The following is a 20,085-nucleotide window of genomic DNA, read 5'->3' on the forward strand; positions in this document are numbered from 1 at the left end:
CTCATGGGAGCATCTGTGACCCCGTGGGAAAACAAAGTGGCCACACACTGCCACCAGAGCTTCACAGACCTGAAGCAGAGTCTGCCTCTGCTCACCGAAGCTCAAATTCACAGAATTTCAGACACTCCGGGCATAAAACTATGAACAAAAAAACCCTTATATTCAAAGAGGATAGATAAACAGGAACAAAGTTCATTTTTGGTATATTTCTTAAATTTCTATCAGACAGGGACGCCTGGGTGGCTCAGTCAGTTGAGTGGCTGCCTTCAGCTCAGGTCATGATCCTGGGGTCCTGGGATGGAGTCCCAACATCAGGCTCCTTGCTTGGCAGGGAGCCTGCTTCTCTCTCTCCCTCTGCCTGCCACCCTGCCTGCTTGTGCGTTCTCTCTCTCTCTCTCAAATGAATAAATAAAATCTTAAAAAAAAATTTTTATCAGACAATTTTGAGTTCAAGCAATGATGGGAAACAGTAAAGATGTTAAGAACCCTATAAAACCAAGTTTATTAAAAAAAAAAAAGTAGAAATGTTTGGACATGAAATCCTTTTCTAACCTTTCAAAGACACAGACTCCTGTTTCTGACTCATGTTCCTTGAGTACAGCCTCGGCGACGGCCCATGGGGGGCTGAATGCACAGTGAGCGTGTCCTTGCGCTCGGACAGCAGGAGGCAGTCACTGCACGTGTAGCCGTTGCTTCTGGTGCCTTCTGCTGCCAGGTCCCCGTTTCCCTGAGTGGCAGCTTTATTTCCACCTGAAGTTCACAAAAAAATAGAGGAAACCAGTGTATCACCATCTGGAGACACCTAAAAAAAGAAACTTCCATCTTGAAAAGCGGGTAGAAAAAAAGGACTAAAATAGTTACCTTTAAGATCTCCATCGTCGTCAAGACCTAAAACACACACACACACGTATGTTTGCTTATGAGCTCCAATTATCACAACAAAGCCCAAATACCCAAAAAGTAAAAGTTACCAACATGCTGATTATTAATCATCGTAACAGTCAAGATTTCCTGAAATGCCTGCAACTAATGGAAACTCCTTGAGATATATATAGGTACCATCTTCTGATTCAAGATAAAAGCACATCTCCAGAGAGATCGCCTCCACACGCCTCCACACATACACAAGCCTGTGCTCACATGCACCTACATACACTGGCAAGCACACACACATCCAGCTGCACACACACACTTGCACAGGCACACACCTGCACATGCCTCCCTGCTGCACAGGTACACACACCTGTGCTCACAAAAAACACACCTGCACAGGCACTCGCACACACCTGTGTTCACAGGCACCCGCACAGCCCCACCTGTGCTCACACACACCCCTGCACACAGACACTTGCACACACACAAGCACCTGCATACACCTGCACTCACACACACCTGCACAGACACACGCCTGCACATGCACCAACACACACACACACCTGCACAAGCACTTGCACACACATGCACCTGCACACAATTATGCTCACATGTACTTGCACACACCAGCACTCACATACACCTGCACACACACCCACACACCTGTGCTCACACACACATCTGCACAGACACATGCACACACACGTGCACAAAGACACACACCTGCACAGGCACTTGCACATGCACCTGCACACAGACACACACCTGCACAGACGCACATGTACCTGCACACAACTACGCTCACACGCACCTGCACGCAGACACATACCTGCTAACACACACCTGCACAGGCACTTGCACATGCATACCAGGAGAGGGGGCGAAGACAAGACCTGGGTACAGAGAGGCAGAAGCCCCACCAGCACCCTCTGCTTCTGGCGTTGCCTGGGAACCACCCTGGCTAGCCGAGCCAAACCGAGCAAGCAGCAATCCCAAGGCTGCCCCGAATCAGCACACAAACTTCTGGGAGCTGATCTGCATCTTCCGGTCTTCTCAAGGGGGCCGACCAAACACGGAGAGGACCAAGCAAGCAGCTGCATGTCCCTGTGGCTGCCACCCTACCCATGGCAAGGACGGGGTCACAGCCACCGCCTCAGGTAAGAAGGTTCACGAGCCACACTGCTTCCTAGAGTCAATTCGTCCATGTGGCGTGCTTCCTAATGACAAAAATACTGTCTGCCTTTCTGCTGAGAACTGTCTGGAACCTGACGTTCACAGGTGAATTTTTGTAACAAAGCTCCCCCATCTTATGGGAACAGCACGACCAGAAAGCGGTCACCAGATTACGTCCTGACCACTTCCGGTTCACATCACCAGGGAGTGTGCGCGAGCGCAGCCGGCAGAAGCAGCCGGGGTTTATAAGACACTACCTACATTCTGCACTTGAGTCTGGAGGAAAGTCTGGGCCTTCCCGCTGTTTCTCCCACCCTGTAAGGGGCAGATGACTCACCCCAGAAGTGGTCCACTTTGGTCTGTTCACGGATCAGAGACTCGTCCAGCACGGGAGGCCGCAGGCATGCTGCCCCTGACAATGTGCTAGCAACACTCTGGCCTGCAGCACAGGACACGGCCTTCCTTGAGCTATGGTTTATACTAAGAGCTGGCTTGCCTGCACTCCTGTGCTGTTTTAGTGTTCTAAGAAGAAAAGAATAAAAGGAACAAGTTTATAGACTTCTTTCTTACGGTAAATACAAAAGAATTCCATTTTACCAACACAAAATCTCTAAAAACAAATACAGTATTTTTAAGGCCATTTTCTTCTGTCTTCTCTGCTGTAATGAAACACCCACTGATCTAACACAGGAATCCTGGAGCTGGGGTCAGAGCGGCTTCTAAAATTCTACACACGAGACAGTTTTCAGATTATTTTGGGCCTCACGACCCAAAAGTGGTTAAAACTTAAAATAATCTAATAAAAAGATATTAAAATAAAAATTATGATTTATAAATTTAACCCCTCCCCTTTCCAGAACAAGCATGTGCACACAGACACCCCGCTTAATTTCTCACTCACGGGTAAAGATGGAACGGCATGAAGGACAGCAAGGAAAGGCTGCAACCTCATTTTGTGTACCCGTATTCAGCATAGACAAACTTCATGAATGTCGGCATCAGGCTGGACAAGAAGATGACTCTGTCCTCAAGGGAGTGAGCCAGGACACAGCCACGTGCTCTTAACCTGAGTATGCCAAGCCCGGACACCGCCTAGGGCCTTGCCCCGGGGCAGACAACAGCCTCGCTAGGGCGCCCACAGGGAGTCACTGGGGCCCTCCAGCACACGTCCTGAGTCCGCAGAGGTGCGGTCCCGTTCTCCTGTGCTCTGCGTAACCCACAGTGAGTGTGTGGCACACACGGCCTCAGCTGCCAGTGCCCGGCCCGGCTGCAAGCTGGCCTTCCACCACTGTCTTCACAGGGACTGCTCCAGTCTGAGCGTAAGATGACCATTCAGACGGGAAACTCATCATTCTTAAATGAGCAACAGAACATTATCTTGAAATGGCACGAAGACTTTGCACACTGCGTCTTCCTGGGTATGCATGTGTGACGGGCACAGAAATCAAGTGAATGCAATCATGATCAGAGGTGAACAGGTAAACCTCATGGGTACGTCTGTTAGGTCACACAGATTTCAATCAACAGACCAAGTGTTAACGATGCAGAGCTCAGCGCCACCTGACCGTCTGGTAAGGCAAGTCCCCGTGGATGACGCCGGAGGCCGGCTGTCATGAACCAGCAACCTTGGCCTGCACAAGCACCAGATAAGCCACACTGTCCCGAAGAAGGGCTACGACTTCAGGTGTGAGTGTGCATGTGCACACACACAGCCTTAGACACAAGAATGTGGTTTCATGGACCCGAAAGCTTGCTCACTCGGCTCGCACGGCATTCAAGCATGTCAGGGGCACGGGAAACAGTGCTCACCTGGCCGCGCGGTCCTTCAGGGACACAGCGCTACTGGTGCAGGAGTGAGCGTCCCCAGCCTGGCCGTCCTCCACGGCACACGTGGTGGTGACCAGCCGCAGACTACGGCGGGACATTCTTGGAGAATCGAACACGGGGTCCAGTCTGTGCTCAGCCTCGAAAGCCAGCGCATCAGAAGAGTAGCTTGAACTAGAAGGAAAAACATGGTCAGAGATGAAGAATGCAGACAGCCACTTCTGAAACATCCTCACCAAAGAGTGGACACAACGGGTACCAATCCAGTGCAGATTCTAAAATAGCCATTTCACTGTGTGACGACTTTTCTACAAAGCAGAAGTCACCTATATCGGCGGACAACTGATGCTCACCACAGATGCTTTCCGGCCACACCATCTATGGAATCGAGGCCCCAAGTACCCAAATATCTGTCTAGAGCTAACCCTAACCTGCGTGAGGACGTGCTTACGAGAACCTCCACCTGGAACTACGTCAACATCCTTAAAGAATCAGAATGCATTTACTAGCAGACTCTATGCCTGCCAGAGCCGTTAAGGACATGGTGACCACGGGACCGCTAACCCCACAGGGAGAAAAGCAGCAGGATGCTGTGCAGTATGCGACACTAGTTTGTGTCTAACTCACCATAAAGCCAGACACAAGCTGGTCACAAAGGCACTTCAATACCCCTGTACGTAATCATCTCCAACTAAAAGATGCATACTTTTGTGCCGTTAGAAAGTTCTTCCAAATCGAGATGCCTTAACTAAGCATCTATCCTGTGCCTCCCCTGGGAAGGGAAGTGTACTTCCTGATCTGCCCAGACCATCCCGCTGACGACTGCGAGGTCCCCGCCAGTGAGCACCCCACACTTATAGCTGGAGATGAGCCACGCTTGGCAGGGACGGTGCCGTGAGCAGAGGAGCGTGGGCTGAGGGTTTCCTGGCCAAAGAGGGCAGCAAAGCGGGCAAGAGACAAACTTGGAGGCTGAGGAGGGGCTGCCTACCCTGCTGGAGGGGGGTCCCTGTCCAGAGCCTGTTTACCCACAGGGAGGCATCCAGTAAGCAGAAGGACAACAGCCCCACTCAGGAGAGGAGGCTGGGCTGAGCGTCTAGAAACCAGCAGAAACCACAAGGCTCTCAAGCAAAGGAAGCAAGCTAAGGACAAGTTTACCTTATGTTTTATGTTATATGAAAGTATTTTCAGAACCATGTTCACCGTAAATATATTAGATCTGATATTAAAAACTCTTCAAGCAAACCAGCAATAAGTAAACACCAGCTGCTCCCACCCGCCACGTGCACTGAGGGGTCTCGAAGAGCCCCTTCCTCACTCTCACCAGAGGCCGGGCAGGGGCTCAGACATACCACACTCACCCATGCTGAGCACACGGCAAGGACGGAAGCAGAACTTGAGTATAATCTAAAGTATGGGTTATACTCTTCTTCCAAAAATATTTTATACAAGTACAATCTTAGTTTAAGTAAATTCTCTTCAGTCAGAATTTACTGTGTAACTCTGGACCAGTCCCCTCCCCCAGCACACTCTTCCTCTTCATCTAAAGACAGCCATTTATGAAAAACCTGAACATCAGAAGACAATGATATCCAAGTCCATCCACCTCTGTCCAAGCCCCAAAACAGGTGTGACTCTGGCCACTCTAGACCAACATGGAACAAGGTAGAAGGTGAGCGAGCTGACAGGATGCAGCCCAGCCCACAGGCTGAGACACTGCTGTCTAGTCGGGGGTCCAGGATTCCAACACAGAACCTGGAATGCCTTGGCCATCAAAAGGGTGTTCTAAACCGTCAGTGTGATTAGAAGGGCCTGGAAGAAGCAAATACAGGAGTGTTACAACAGCAGACAACTGGGAACTGTCCACCAGCAGGGGAACAGTTAAATGAACCAGGATACATCTGCCTAAATTCTGTAACATAATCATGAGAGATCTGTACATACTGTTAAACAGGAAAGGAAAAGACACTGGTATCATCCTATTCATGTTACAACAAACTATAAAACAGAAGCACATGGGACATGGATCGCGCCACACCTGATCTCCAGGTCGTGAGTTCAAACCCCACACTGGGCCTAGAGCCTACTTAAAACAAAAAACAAAAAAGAGACCCCTGGGTGGTTCAGTCAGTTGGGCAACTGCCTCTGACTCAAGTCGTGGCGGGTCCTGGGATCCAGTCCTGCCTCACACTCCTTGCTCAGCGGGAAATCAGCCTCTCCCTCTCCCCCTCCCCCAACTCATGAGTGCACACACACTTTCTCTCCCAAAGAAATAAAAATCTTAAAAAAAAAAAAAAAAAAAAGAATGGTCTATCCCCTTAAAAAAACCAGAAGCCCACATTTGTATACACACACAGGTAGGGAAAGACACAGAAGAGAGTGGGAGGCACCTTCAAACTGCTCCCAGTGGTTACCTTTGGAACAGAAAGCAGATGGGGCCTCAGGCCCTTTCAGTCTGAGGTGGACACACTGAATTCCAAAGCAGGAGGGCTCGGAGGGAGGGTGGGAAGGAGGGAGCAGCCATTCCAGGTTCTGAGTCTGGACCCACCTGTGGGGCCACCTTTCCCCGGAGACAGGGCTAACACAGGCCACTTGGTCTGGGTCTCCATGCTTACACAGTACCTTCTGGATGCACGCCAGGGCTGCGGTCCCAGGGCCACACCAGCCAGGAGCGCCCTTCTACCCTAGGCTGGGATCCCAACCATCATTCCTCTAAGGTTCCCGCAGGCAGACGGGCCCAGAGCTGGGCAGAAAGGTGCAAACATCTGCAGGAGATGTGAGCTACCAGGCACCCAGCCCAGCCAGCCCCTCAGCCAGCGTCATGTCACAGCCCATTATTATAACTAGTATATACGACGACTACAGAGACCCTGGAGATAATGACACACCTAATCTCTCAGAGCAAAGTGGAGTTTGGGTCCCTTATCAATTAAATGTTCTTTTAGAAATGTCAGTTATTTAGATGTACTTCTAATTAAAAGACTAGAGAACAACGTACCACAGGCGGAAGCTGCGAGCTGTAGAGGCCGGCCAGTGCCAGGCGGCTGGTGGTGCCAACCCCCTCCAGGGCTGTGCAGAGCTGCAACATCATCACAGAGCAGCTGGGCCGCTGGGCAGGGGGACGGTGCAGAGCAAGTCCCATACAGGAACCTGCCCCCGTGGGACCCCCCATGGGTCCCAGTTCTCCTTCTCTCTGTGAGCCCCTGAACCAACCATCCATCACCCGCCATTTGGGATCTTTTGCTGCAAGGATCCTTCAGCCTCATTTGGGTTCTGACTCGGGATTATCGCCACAGCCCGCTGGCCTCTTGGTCTCAGAAGCAGGGACCCAGGGACCAACCCAGCTGTGCCCCTGTACCAGACAGCTGCCAACCCCTGAGAACCACAGCAGTGTGCTCCCGCCTCACCCCACCTCTGGCTCTAGGGTGCAGAAGGGCTTGCCCCTCCTCCTCCCCAGGAAATCAGCCCCCTCTCAGGCAGAGCCTATGGAATGACCCCCATTCCTGTGGCCCTTTCTTCTTCCTTCCCCGCAACAGCAGACGGGCCATTCTGATGGCCATCTGTGCGCTCCGGGCTAGCTTTCTGTCTGGTGCCTCTTCCCTCCCCTGCAACCTCTGTGTGGCCCCCAACCATCAGCGTGTAGACACCCTCCCATCTGTGCCCATGGTGCCGGAAAAACGTCAACAGGGCTGGCCTTTTCTCCTCCTCTAACCAGCCACATTGGCTAAAAAGTTGTCAACACTCACTCGACGCATTTCATTCCAACTCCTGCCCCCGCTGCTGTGTTCAGGTTGCATCTTTGCACAAACTTCCAGGGGGCTGCATTCCCAGGTGCGGCCCTGTCCTCGGGACCCTCCCTGACACACTCAGGCATCATGGCCTCCATGGCAGAGACCGTGGTAGCACAGGGTGGTAGTCAGACCGCTGCCTCCAGTGTGGGCCGCACCTGAGCGGGTTTTCCTTGTCTCTGCAGGAGCCAGGGGACGGGCCTCGGAGAACCTCGGCCTCCTGCCCAAGTCAGTGTCCCCACAGCTGTATCCCCATCGTGTGTGGAGCTGGGGGCTCCTCAGGGACACCAAACCAGATGCCAGGCCCCCCCACTAGGAAGGAAGGGTGTCGTCCTGCCAACACACACATAAGCCGGGAACTGATCGAACCTCTGCGTTTAACCACCAGATCACAGGACCACACAGAGGAGAAACTCAGAGGCAAACAGTCGGGGAAAATGCGAGAATCCTGATTTTTTTTTTTTTAAAGATTTTATTTATTTATTTGACAGATAGAGATCACAAGTAGGGAGAGAGGCATGCAGAGAGAGAGAGAGAGAGAGAGGAGGAAGCAGGCTCCCTGCCAAGTAGAGAGCCCGATGCGGGGCTCGATCCCAGGACCCTGGGATCATGACCTGAGCGAAAGGCAGAGGCTTTAACCCACTGAGCCACCCAGGCGCCCCAATCCTGCTGATTTAAAACAAAGATGAAGATCCAAGAAACTGAGCAGTGACTCCCCAGGGTGTTATAGAGGTACCAGGGATTGTTTTAAATTATTAAGAGCTGGCTGCCTGGGGGGCTCAGTAAGTGAAGCATCTGCCTTCAGTTCAGGTAACGGGTCTCAGGGTCCTGGGATTAAGCCCCACATGGGGCCCTCTGCTCTCTGGGGAGCCTACTTCTCCCTCTGCCCCTCCCCCTGCTTATGTTCCCTCTCTCTGTCAAATAAATAAAAGCTTTTTTTTTTTTTTTTTTAAGATTTTATTTATTTGACAGGGAGAGAGGTCACAAGTAGGCAGAGAAGCAGACAGGGAGATAGGGAAGCAGGCTCCCTGCTGAGCAGAAAGGCCGATGCGGGGCTTGATCCCAGGACCCTGGGACCATGACCTGAGTCGAAGGCAGAGGCTTTAACCCACTGAGCCACCCAGGCACCCCCAAATGAATAAAATCTTTTAAAAAATTAAAATTAAAAAACTACTAGGAGCTTTTGGTGTGATATTAGTATTCTGGCTAGTTGTTTTTCAAGTATCATCTTTTAGAGATGTGCTTCACAATACCCCACTGGAGAGGGAGGGAGGGGCCTAGTGCCCGAAGCATGGAAACTGGAGGGAAGACAGAAGGGCTTATTCCTGAACCCCCCAGACTTTTACACTAATGGCAATCTCTACAGTAGAAAAGTATTTTAATTAAGTAAGTGGAATGACCAGGATGCTGGCGGGTCCTCCATGTGCACAACGGAGACCACAATGAAGACATGCTGGACAGTTGTCGGCCAGGGATGCAGAGTCGCCAGCACTGAGGGGAAGGACCCACCAAGGTGGCCAGGTGGCTGGGGACCACCAGCTTCCAGCAGAACTGGGTGATGGGGAGGTTTCAAAAGGGATACAGAGGCACAAGTGGAAAGACAAGAGGCAAAAGTCATGTGTGTGAGCCTCAGCCTTGTGCTCCGCCCCCCAGCACCGGCTGCCCCCTCACCATTTCCCCCCTCACCCCAATGACAGGGCACAGACCTACACGCCACACCGATATCCATCATAGATGGGTACCAATACCACACACAGAACCTGCTACCCATCCTCTTGCCTACAACACCCCACCACCACCACTCCCCCCCGCACCCCCCACCCCCGCCCCAGTCCTACAGTCTCCAGCTGATGGCTCTGCTCTCCCCACCCTCCCTTCCCCCATCTGCTCCCTGGGTCCCACACAGGGACCTGCCCCTCCCACAGCCCCCCGGGCTCTGAACACCCTTGCTCTGCGCAGCACTCCCCAGTGCCCTGGTCTCCGAGCAGCCCCGTCCCCTAACCCGCTACCCACCTTGCCGGCCTCGGCACCCTTCCGAGCCCAAGCCTGGTCATACCATTCCTGGCTTCAAACCTCTCCCTGGGTCCCACTGCCCTCAGACACAGTCCAAGCTTGCAGCCCCGCACAGGAACCACCCCTCTGCTTACTTCTTCTCTGCTCCCATGGCCCCCACCCACATGTCTACCTGAAGGGGGGGGTGTAGGAGAGTGGGGGAGATGGTGGTAGTGCTGAAACTCACAGGGCCACGTCCCCAAGGGGCAGACCTACACACGTGCATTTCTAAAAACCTATATTTAAAACAGGTTCTAAAGACTAAAAATAAGTCGCCAGGAGTAATTATTTCTACACTCTACAATACAGAGTAAGGAATAGTTTTACTTGAGTCGGCCCACTCCCTTTGTTCTAAAATATTTCAGAACTCTTGACAAAAACAGTCAAAGGGTGACATAATCTAAAACTGTGAATTAAAAACTCAATTATCAAATGTGAAGTTTGACTAACACTGTTAAAAAGTACCTTTGCTAAAATACCTTCCAGTTTTCTTACACTTTCTACTCTAGTTTTATCCTTTAGAAGATAAGCCACTGGAAAACTTCACAAAGGCATTTTCCTCCTGTGCCTTGGAGATCCCACCCAATGTTGTGCTGTCTGGCACTAGGCCAAGCTGCGCACCGCTTCAGCCTCGTCTCTGTGACCCCTCCCACTCGGTGAACTAGCCGGGCTTCCCAGACCTCAGTATCCGGTCAGAAACAGCACAGAATGCGGAGCTGCAGGCAGCGCTACTCCTGAGACCTGGGGCTTCATCACAATTCTGTTCCGGATACCTCCTCCTCTCAAAGGCAAATCACTTTCCAAGTTATTTCTGTTAACTTCAAATATCCCGCCATTAATACCAATCGCAAAACCCTACCCATAACCACAAAGACTTACCCGGGAGACCACAGCCACTTGGGTGGGGTCTACAACAGGACATTGGCAATGACTCACCCTGAGTCACCAGAACGGTCTGGTTTTCAAAACAACCTCACCATCTCCACGGTGGTTTAGCAGTCTCCTAAAGCCGCGGTACCAGAGGAACTTGGGAGTTATTTTCCCTTTCGCAAGACAGCATTTGGCTGCAAGTGGCAAGTAGCTCCGGTAGAGGGGACGGCCCTCCCTGGCATTCATGAGCGGAGAGGTGACAGAGGATGAGGACCGATGCAAGCGCGCTCACCTGAGGGCATATGTGTAGCCAGTGTTCTCGGGCACGCACTGAGGAGGGGTGTACATGTGAAGCCGAGAAAAATCCATGGTCACGGCCTCAAGTCATACTGCAGAAGTGGGGAAAAAACAATGCAGGGTGTTAACAGGGTAAAAACACACAGACAAGTCCGGTCTGTCGCAGCCAACCCAGGGCACATACTTGGGGACCCAAACATCACCACCACAGTTTGAGTGAGACAAACTAACAGTCGTTGCTTTTATTGGTTAAGCAAAGGAGACAAAATTTTCTCATAGTTACAAGTCCTTCTGTTTAGTTCCCTAGAATGACACACCCACAGGAGTGAAAGGGAAAACCCTAGACTACTCACTCATAATTATGACAATTGGGGCACTTTCCAAAAACCAGGGAGTGACTCAGACCCTTTTTTAAATGTATTTTTAAATTCCTAAAGGTATTAAAATGTTCTCATTCTCCTGCACTAAGTTTTCATTGTTATTAAATAAAATAGAACGGCCTCCTAATCCATGGTCAAGCACTCATTCTAGATGCTGTTTGCCTATGCACCGCTGAACCAGAAAACTGCAGGCTGAATGACCCATGAGCTGAAGGCATGGCTTACACTTTTAGTTTGCCCCCAAAGAACACGGATTATCTTTTAATTAAAAAGGTTTGGGGCAATGCTTGGGTGGCTCAGTCCACTTGATCTCAGGGTTTTGAGCTCAAGTCACATTTGGCATAAAGACTACTTAAAATTTAATCTTAAAAAAAATTTTTTTAGGGCGGCTGGGTGGCATAGTTGGTTAACCGTCCGACTCTTCATTTTGGCTCAGGTTGTAAGATCAAGCCCCCAAGTCAGGCTCCTTGCTCAGGGTGAGGAGTCTGCTTGGGATTCCCTTCTCCCTCTCCCTGACCCATCCCTCCCCTCAAAGTGCACATGCACTCTCTCTAAAAATAAATAAATCAATCTTTTAAAAAAAGGAAAAAAAAGGTTTGGGGGCACCTGGCTGGCTCAGTCGTGAAGCCTCTGCCTTCAGCTCAGGTCATGATCCCAGGGTCCTGGGATTGAGCCTGCATCGGGCTCTCTGGTAGGCGGGGAGCCTGCTTCTCCCTTTCCCACTCCCCCTGCCTGTGTTCCCTCTTTTGTTCTGTCTCTCTCTTTCAAATAAATAAATAAAATCTTTTAAAAAAAAAAACAAATAAACAAACAAAAAATGGTTTGCTGTGCCCGGGTGGGTCAGTCAGTTAAGTGTCCAACTCAGGTCTTGATCTCACATAAGTTCCAGCCCTATGTTGGGTTCCACGCTGGGTGTGGAGCCTACTTTAAAAAAAAAAATTAAAATAAAAAAAAAAAAAAAAAGTTTTGTTTTCCAGATTGTCATCTAAGTTTCTTTGGAATGACTCAAACTTTCCTCTGGCTAAAAATATTGTCTCTCACAGTCTTTCCTGTACGCACGTGCGCGTGCACACACATGCACACACACCAAATTAAAAATAAGCAGGGGCATCTGGGTGGCTCAGTCCATTAAGCGTCTGCCTTCGGCTCAGGTCATGATCCCGGGGTCCTGGGATCGATTCCCACATCGGGCTCCCTGTTCAGTGGGGAGTCTGCTTCTCCCTCTCCCCCTCCTCCCCACCCGTGCTTTCTCTCTCTCAAATAAATAAAATCTCTTTAAAAAAAAAAAATTAAAAAACACATGGTAGTGAAATGGTTCATAACCTATTACTGAAAAATCTAGGGAACAAAAACTAAAAATAAAGACCAGCATGGACAAAAAATATTTATGTGTAAATGACTGTTTTCTTGGAACTAAACCAAAAGTACTCTGATTCACACCATTTTCTTAGAAACAGTCCAAAAAAAATTTTTTAAGTGGGCTCCACGCCCAGTGCAAAGCCCAACACAGGGCTGGCACTCACAAGTCTGAGATCAAGACCGGAGGGGAGATGCCTGGCCAGACGCGTAACTGAGCCACCTGGGGGCTCCACGGATGTTCTTTATGGAATTAAACACAGAAATACTAGCTACTAATTTCAACAAACACCACAAAACTCATTTCCACACTCCTCAGTTCTTCTCAGAGACCCAGCCACTTGCCCATGAAACACCCTTCAACATGCGCTCCTCAGCCTTCTGTGGCGCTCGAGTGCACACGCCAACGTCTCCACACAGATCAACGCACTATGGCATTACCCGTGTGCTTGTCCACCTGCTCCCCTGCCTGATCCCCCCCCCCCAGGGCCTACTCCGGCCAAAGCTGAAGTCCAGGCGCAGGAGCAGCAGGACAGTAGAACCAAGCGCATACCCGCCACGTCCCCTCCCAGCACCGCTCCGGGGCACGCCTGGCTCCCTGGCACCTGGCCTCAAGGACTGACAGCCCCTCCTGGCCCAAGCTCCACCCCGGCGGCGTCACAAAGGCTCCTGACAACCGTGGGCTGAGCACTCACTCAACAGGCAGCCATGAAAGGCCCCGGAGAGGGACACTGTAAATGCCCCGTATCTGTCCTCATTCTCCAGAGGTGACCATGGACTAGGTTCTTATTCCCTATTAGTTACCCACTGATTAACAAAACCCCAACTTCCCAACTTCATTCCCACTTAACATTCTCCAACACCTGCATTACAAACATTATTAAACCCCAGCAAAAAGCTGTCCTAATCGCTAATTTCTACCAACTATGCTACAACTGGTGTCTAACACACCCTTAGTGACCACATCCCTGAAGTTTACAGAGGTCCCAATTACAAACAACCAAGTGCAGAAGCCCTAAAGCCAATACCTGAGCATTCACTTCCAAGATCAGGACCAGGACAGAGAGACATTAGAGCCTGCGGCTAAGGACAGGGCGGAGTCCTTGGATCTGGGCTCCAGTCCCAGCTCCACCCCTACTAGCGGACTGCGGGGGGGGGGGGGGGGGGGGGGGGGGGGGGGGGCGCTCTCCTGACAAGGCCGCTAAGGACCCAGGAGCTCCAGCCCATGACTCAGCACAGAAGGGGAGCTCCAGAGCCTGAGGAAGCCCTGTGCAAGAACTCACAGATTCATTTAAAGTTGCATTTATATGTTCTCACATTTTTAACCATCTGAAAGAGAATCTGGTTAGTTTTTAATGGTGTTTTCAGAAGCTAACAGGAGGTGTAAGACCAACTACAGCCCTATTTTTCAACCTGGTTCTTCCCATCAATGAGCCAGATGATAAGGCTGAACCACACCACCTCTAGCCAGATTTCAGGTAGGTCTTACACCACGATTTAAAAATAAATTTAATCTTGGGGCATCTGGGTGGTTCAATTGGTTGAGTGTCTGACTCCTGATCTCAGCTCGTGTCTTGATCTCAGGGTCATGAGTTCAAGCCCCGTTTTGGGTCTGGGTCTGGGCATGGAGCCTTTTAAAAAAAATTTTCCTAAGTAAATAAACTGAATTTCTTGTCACTGAAATAAATCCAACCAAAAAGGCAAGCACAGCCACTGGCTATCATGGGATCCCAGGAATGACAGGATTCCAGCAGTGACTGCATCAAAAATACAACTAAAAAAAAATACAACTGATGAGAATGGGGAGATAGAGCAGACAGTGGCAGATTCCTGGTAAGATGGGCCAGGAGAGGAGACACAGACGTAATAACATGCCCAGAGAGGACACCCTCCAGAGGACCAGTGCGGAAAGACACCAGACTCTAGAAGGAACACCGGGCAGTGTGGCTCTGGAGGAAAGGAGGACAGGAGGGGACAGTGGACAGGGTGCAGAGGGGACCGCAATAGGCACAGCTCAGCAGCTGCTATAGCCCAGGCCCAGTAAACACACGCCTACCTCTTCTAAGGAGTTCTGATTCCACTCCTCGGACCACATGAAGTGCATCCAGGTACAGAACCACATGCAGAGCCTGACCCGTGGCCCAGGGGGGTGTTCTGGCCACAGCTTAGTCCACAGGACAGAAAATCACTTCTCCCCTGGAGAAGCACTAGAGGACCAAACACCTGCAAAGCAGAACTACAAAGAGGCGGAACCCAGAGTCTCTGAAGGGAGGGATGATGGGCTGCTCTCTTCCACGCTCACCGCAGCAGAGTTCCTGGATGTGATGGTGAACGGTCCTGGAATTTACCCAGTCCTTCTCTCCACTGACCCTGCTCTCTCCCATTTTCCCTCCCCTTGACCCCTAACACTTAAATCACTCTTCAGTTCCCTCCATGAAACGTGCGCATTAAATATAATCAGAGGATGAAAATGAAATAAGGTGGCAAAAAGGATGAAATGAAATTGTGTGTGCAAGACAGTGCCTGGCACACAATGCTCAACAGTGAGCTTGAACATCTGGTAGAATGGAGTTATACAGCTGTGCTCTCAATCCTTTCAACACTGCTTTTCTTCTGAGTGAGCAACCCCTGAGATGGAGACTCACTCACTCCCAGGTCTAAAGGCAAAGACCATCAGCAGTGTGGACAGCTCCGACCGGGAGCCCACAGGTGGGAACGCCAGCCTGGACCTGTCAGACGCATGATAGAACTCCCAACAGCAAATGTGCAACTCCGGTTCCAGATCCACTGATAACTAAACGGGAGCGTTAAACAATTTCAAAACGCTGCTCCCAGCCTCTGTGTCCATCCCCCAAACACCACAGCCTTCCTGCTAGTATCAGGGCCCTGCCTCTACTGGCCCCAGCCTGAGACTCAAGGGAAAGCTGAGTTGCACTCATACAACAGTAGGTGAAAAAGCAGATTGAAAATGTCTTCAATGGCATCAGAAGACCCTGGAAAGAATCTGAAGCTGACATTCTGCAAACGCATGTGCTACAGAAAAGGGGCCCTGTCCAGGCTCCACTGTCCTCAGAGTGCTCTGCTCTGGCTGCTAGGACCTTGTGAGGGGCCACTGCGGGCCCCAGGTCCAGAGCCGCGGGGCAGGACTCTCCCCGCCTGGGCAGTCTGGGCAGAGTGCACAAGGGTGCCTCCTCCGTCCTGGTGAAAGAAACTTTTTTTTTTTTTAAAGATTTTATTTATTTATTTGACAGACAGAGATCTCAAGTTGGGGGAGAGGCAGACAGAGAGGGAGAGAGAGAGGAGGAAGTAGGCTCCCCACCGAGCAGAGAGCCCAAAGTGGGGCTCGATCCCAGGACCCTGGGATCATGACCTGAGCCGAAAGCAGAGGCTTTAACCCACTGAGCCACCCAGGCGCCCCTGAAAGACAGCTTCTTCAGGGCGGGCACAGAGCTGCCACGTCCAACCAGGAAAAGCACACGTTAGGGGCCACAGGGCTGAGCGCAGCAGCTGCAAGCAGAAAAGATCACTCAGTGTGTCCTTGCACCTCAATCTACCTGCAGCTAAGACAACATGAGGCTGGCAAGCACAGGAGGAGGAGAGGGCCTCTGCTCAGGCTGAACTTCCGTTACAAACCTAAGGACTTAAGTACCTTTACAAATATGCAGTTCTTAGTAGGGTTCTAAAATCAGAGTTTTAAAAAACGTTTAGGGACACCTGGGGGTTCAGTCGGTAACACATCTGCCTTCAGCTCAGGTCATGAACCCGGGGTCCTGGGATTGAGTCCAGCATCTGGCTCCCTGCTCAGCTGAGAATCTCACTCTGCCAGCTGCTCTCCCTGCTTGTACTCTCTCTCTCTCTGGCAAATGAAAAAAATAAAACCTTTAATAAACGTAAAAATTTTTAAAGTTTACAGAAAATTATAAAAATAAAATGAGAGTTAAGATTCTTTTTTTTTTTTAAGTAGGTTCCCCAATGAGGGGCTCAAGCTGGTGACCCTGAGATCAAGATTCAGAGGCTTAACCCACAGAGCCAACCAGGCGCCCCAGCTAGGCTTCTCCTTCAATGCCCCTTGAGTACATACTGCTATACTGTCATCATACGGTAGAGATAAAAATATAAAGCTGTTTGGTTCTTGAATATTTTAACCAAGAATGAATTTTAGTGCTGTGGGCACATACAATTTGAATTTTTTCTATTTAGAATGTCTGTACTAATCTAGTTAACAATCTAGAAAATGTGCCTGAAAAATCTCAAAACTTACAAGTCACACAAGGGTTAAAAACAGAGCTTCGAGGAAACGGCAAAACCGAAGACACAGAAAAAACTATAACATCTCTGAAATAATATTAGCACACAACATTTTCTTAGGAAATTCTATCAGTTCTTAAGAAAGACTGGAAAAAGGAACCTCCTTTTTACCCCTGGAGGCCCCAAGTAGCATCATCTAATCAACAGTTACGTTTTTTAAATTTTTTAGTGACATTATTTATTTGACAGAGAGAGACACAGTGAGAGAGGGAATCCAAGCAGGGGGAGTGGGAGAGGGCTAAGCAGGCTCCCCGCTGAGCAGGGAGTCAATGTGGGGCTCGATCCCAGGACTCTGGGATCCTGACCTGAGCCAAAGGCAGACGCATCACCGACTGAGCCCCCAGGCGCCCTGACAGTTATGTTTTATTAAATAGTGCACAAAGCACTGGGTTTACAGAGATGGGTAGGTGACAAATCAAACTTTCTTTCAGCTGATTTAGTCACTGACAAAGTGGCTAAAACCGAATGAGCCCAGACAGCAGAGGACTGTGCCACCTCCTGATCAGAAATCCTCACAGAGGACCTGCTGTGGGTCCCCCTGAGGCCAAGGTCAGAACCTGTGTCAGAAGCCATCAAAGAGGACGGCGATAGCCCGATGTTCCCCTAGCACTTGGCACAGCTCCAGACGCGCCATCTGCCTCGGTGCCATCCCTCTGGGACACTGGGTGCGGCTAGCACGGGGTTCCCGTGGTCCCGTAGGCCTCCAAGTGACCGGCCAGCAGTGGGCGCTCGAGAGACCTTCCAGAGAGGTCCCAGGGCCTGCACCCGCAGCAGAAGCGACATTCTATCACCCCAGGGCGATCCTTATCACCCAGAGGGCGGCTGCCCTGGCTGTTTCCTTTGTCACATCCTCCGCAAAGAGGGATACTTTTCAAAGTAAAATGCCAAGGTGGCCCTTTAAAACTTAGAACTAATTTTTTTTTCCTTTCAAGACTGTATATAAGGTCAAGGTGGTCCACACAGGGCGTAGCATTAGCTACAACTCGTCAGCTGCGGACCACACGAGGGCTCATCCTGTCACGTGCCCCCCCTCGGAGCCTACCACCCTAGAACCACATCTTAATTTAACTGTCCCACTCAACATGAATCCTGTTAAAGCTAAATACTGTAGAGACTAACAAAGACATCGGTTATCTTTGTCTACATATCCAAAAAAATCTTAACTTGGTCTAAGACCAAATTTAAAAAAATCACAATTTGGGTTAGAAATGAGTGTTTTCCAAATGTCATGTTCAATGTAATTACCTCTACCATATAAAAATAGAAAACTGGTGTTCATCTGTTTTTAATCTTAAGAAGTAAAACAATGTTTACAAAAAGCTGTGATTTACACTAAGTGAGGACCCTAAAAATGAACTGAGTGAATTGGACACAAATGACTAAAACAAAAATACTTGAAAGCTTCACAGAATGCTACATGTTTTATACACACACACACACACACACACACAGGAATATGTTTTTAAACTTCAAGGAAAACACCACTAAATTTCATGGTAAATTATTCAGACTGAGACTTCTACTCCTCACTTACCCCTCCTGTACTGTTCAACATTTTTCTTAAAGAGCAGGTATTAGCCTTATAATTTCAACAACTAATCCAGTAACTATTATTTTCTGCAAACAGTTTCTTTGGTCTCCATCCGGGAAGAGGTATGGTCAGGCAGACCCACGGGTTCCATTCCGGCTCTGTCGCCTGGCTGGGAGAACAGGGAGCAGAAGGGAAGGACAAGGTCCTCACACCTCCGGGCACCATGGACAGGAGTCTCCACAGCGCCCAAGCCCAGAGTGTTACTGGAGGGTCAGCCAGTGAGTACCCAACCTGCTCGGTGCTGCCTGGCACAGAATAAAAATACTCAAAGTCAGTTATTAACAGCAAGTCTGTGCTGAAAAACAGTGTCCGGCCAAGACTGGGTGTTTCTTTCCTTTTCTGGGAAATGATGAGAGGACAACAGGAGAGGTAGGTTGATGGGCTTGTTTACGTAAGAGAATAGCTCTGAGTTTTAGGGAAGATAATTACTCCTGGAGCGCCTGGGTGGCTCAGTGGGTTAAGCCTCTGCCTTCGGCTCAGGTCATGATCTCAGGGTCCTGGGATTGAGCCCTGCATCGGGCTCTCTGCTCAGCGGGGAGCCTGCTTCCCCCTCCCCTCTGCCTACTTGTGATCTGTCTGTCAAATAAATAAAATCTTAAAAAAAAAAAGATAATTACTAAGAGAAAACAGTTATCACGTGCTTACCTCTCCTGATCAAAAGTGCCCCAGATCTTTTTAATAAAAAACCCACTGCCTGATAGTGGTATTATCCTAGTATTTCAGCAAAAGCCCAAAGTCAAATTATTTATTCTGTCCATATGAACATAAAGGGTCTTCGTTCTGAGAATCCAGAAAGCATGACCACAGGGTTGCAGTGTCTGCTTCAACCTAGAATGCACTCCATCTCCTCACAGGCGGCAGTCACAAGGGCTGCCCACAACGCCATTTCCATGGCAAGATGCTGTCCCTGCTGAGGGCCTTCCCGCAGCAGCAGCACCGCGCAGTGAGTCTGGAGGCCCCTCCTGCGGCTGATGGGGCCCCTCCTGGCCCTGGCAGGGCTGGATAGTGTGACGACTTCGACGTGGGAAGAAGACCGGAGGTGCTGCCTTTTTCTTACTGTCTGACGGGAGGCTGACCGTACACATCTCATCCATGTCTGGGACACCCCTGCCTGTCACGGAAGCAGTCTCTAGTGACTCGGGCTGCGCTGCCCGCGGTTCCCGCCTCTCCCGCTGGCTCAGAAAGGTTCCCTCCAACCCAGCAACACGCCAACAGTCTGCTACGTATTCTACTGCTCATCTGAGTCCCTCATCCGTCCAAGTCCTTCGCGTACAGCGAGGTAAGCATCTGAGTGGAGCACACGCTGAGCACGTTCACCAGGATCATCTACGAGGGGCTAAATCCAGCACCTCCACAGCACCCATCAGTCTGGCCCTCCCCTCCCAGGGGGTCACCTCCTCTGCCTTCCGGCTCCCCTTGCTGCTCCATCTCCTGCTGGCTTCCAGCAAGCACTGACTAGCTCCTGCCCTCCAGCCTTGCCCCCTCAAGCCAGAATACTGCCAGAAGGCGCTGTCTACAATCAGATGGACCACCTCACCGCCTTCGCATCCCACCATGGCTCCCTAGCGCCCACAGA

The 20,085-nt window shown here is 50.3% G+C and overlaps 1 protein-coding gene across 8 annotated transcripts in view; it reads right to left on the bottom strand.

The window, feature by feature from the left end:
* SUN1 (Sad1 and UNC84 domain containing 1) overlaps window positions 1–20,085 on the bottom strand; it is a 53,376-nt gene that overhangs the window by 26,904 nt on the left and 6,387 nt on the right. For 7 of the 8 annotated variants that reach the window (XM_045992595.1, XM_045992591.1, XM_045992592.1 and 4 more), the window contains exons 2-6: window positions 10,870–10,966; window positions 3,856–4,044; window positions 2,384–2,568; window positions 862–888; window positions 553–750 (exon numbers count right to left, since the gene is read on the bottom strand). In XM_045992595.1, the coding sequence (XP_045848551.1) occupies window positions 553–750; window positions 862–888; window positions 2,384–2,568; window positions 3,856–4,044; window positions 10,870–10,946 (676 nt within the window). In that variant the 5' untranslated portion in view covers window positions 10,947–10,966. The remainder of the gene's footprint in view (window positions 1–552; window positions 751–861; window positions 889–2,383; window positions 2,569–3,855; window positions 4,045–10,869; window positions 10,967–20,085) is intronic. The other variant, XM_045992593.1, reaches the window with a different exon arrangement.

The sequence above is a fragment of the Meles meles genome, chromosome 21 (assembly GCF_922984935.1).
Source record: "Meles meles chromosome 21, mMelMel3.1 paternal haplotype, whole genome shotgun sequence".
NCBI classification, from domain to species: Eukaryota; Metazoa; Chordata; class Mammalia; order Carnivora; family Mustelidae; genus Meles; species Meles meles.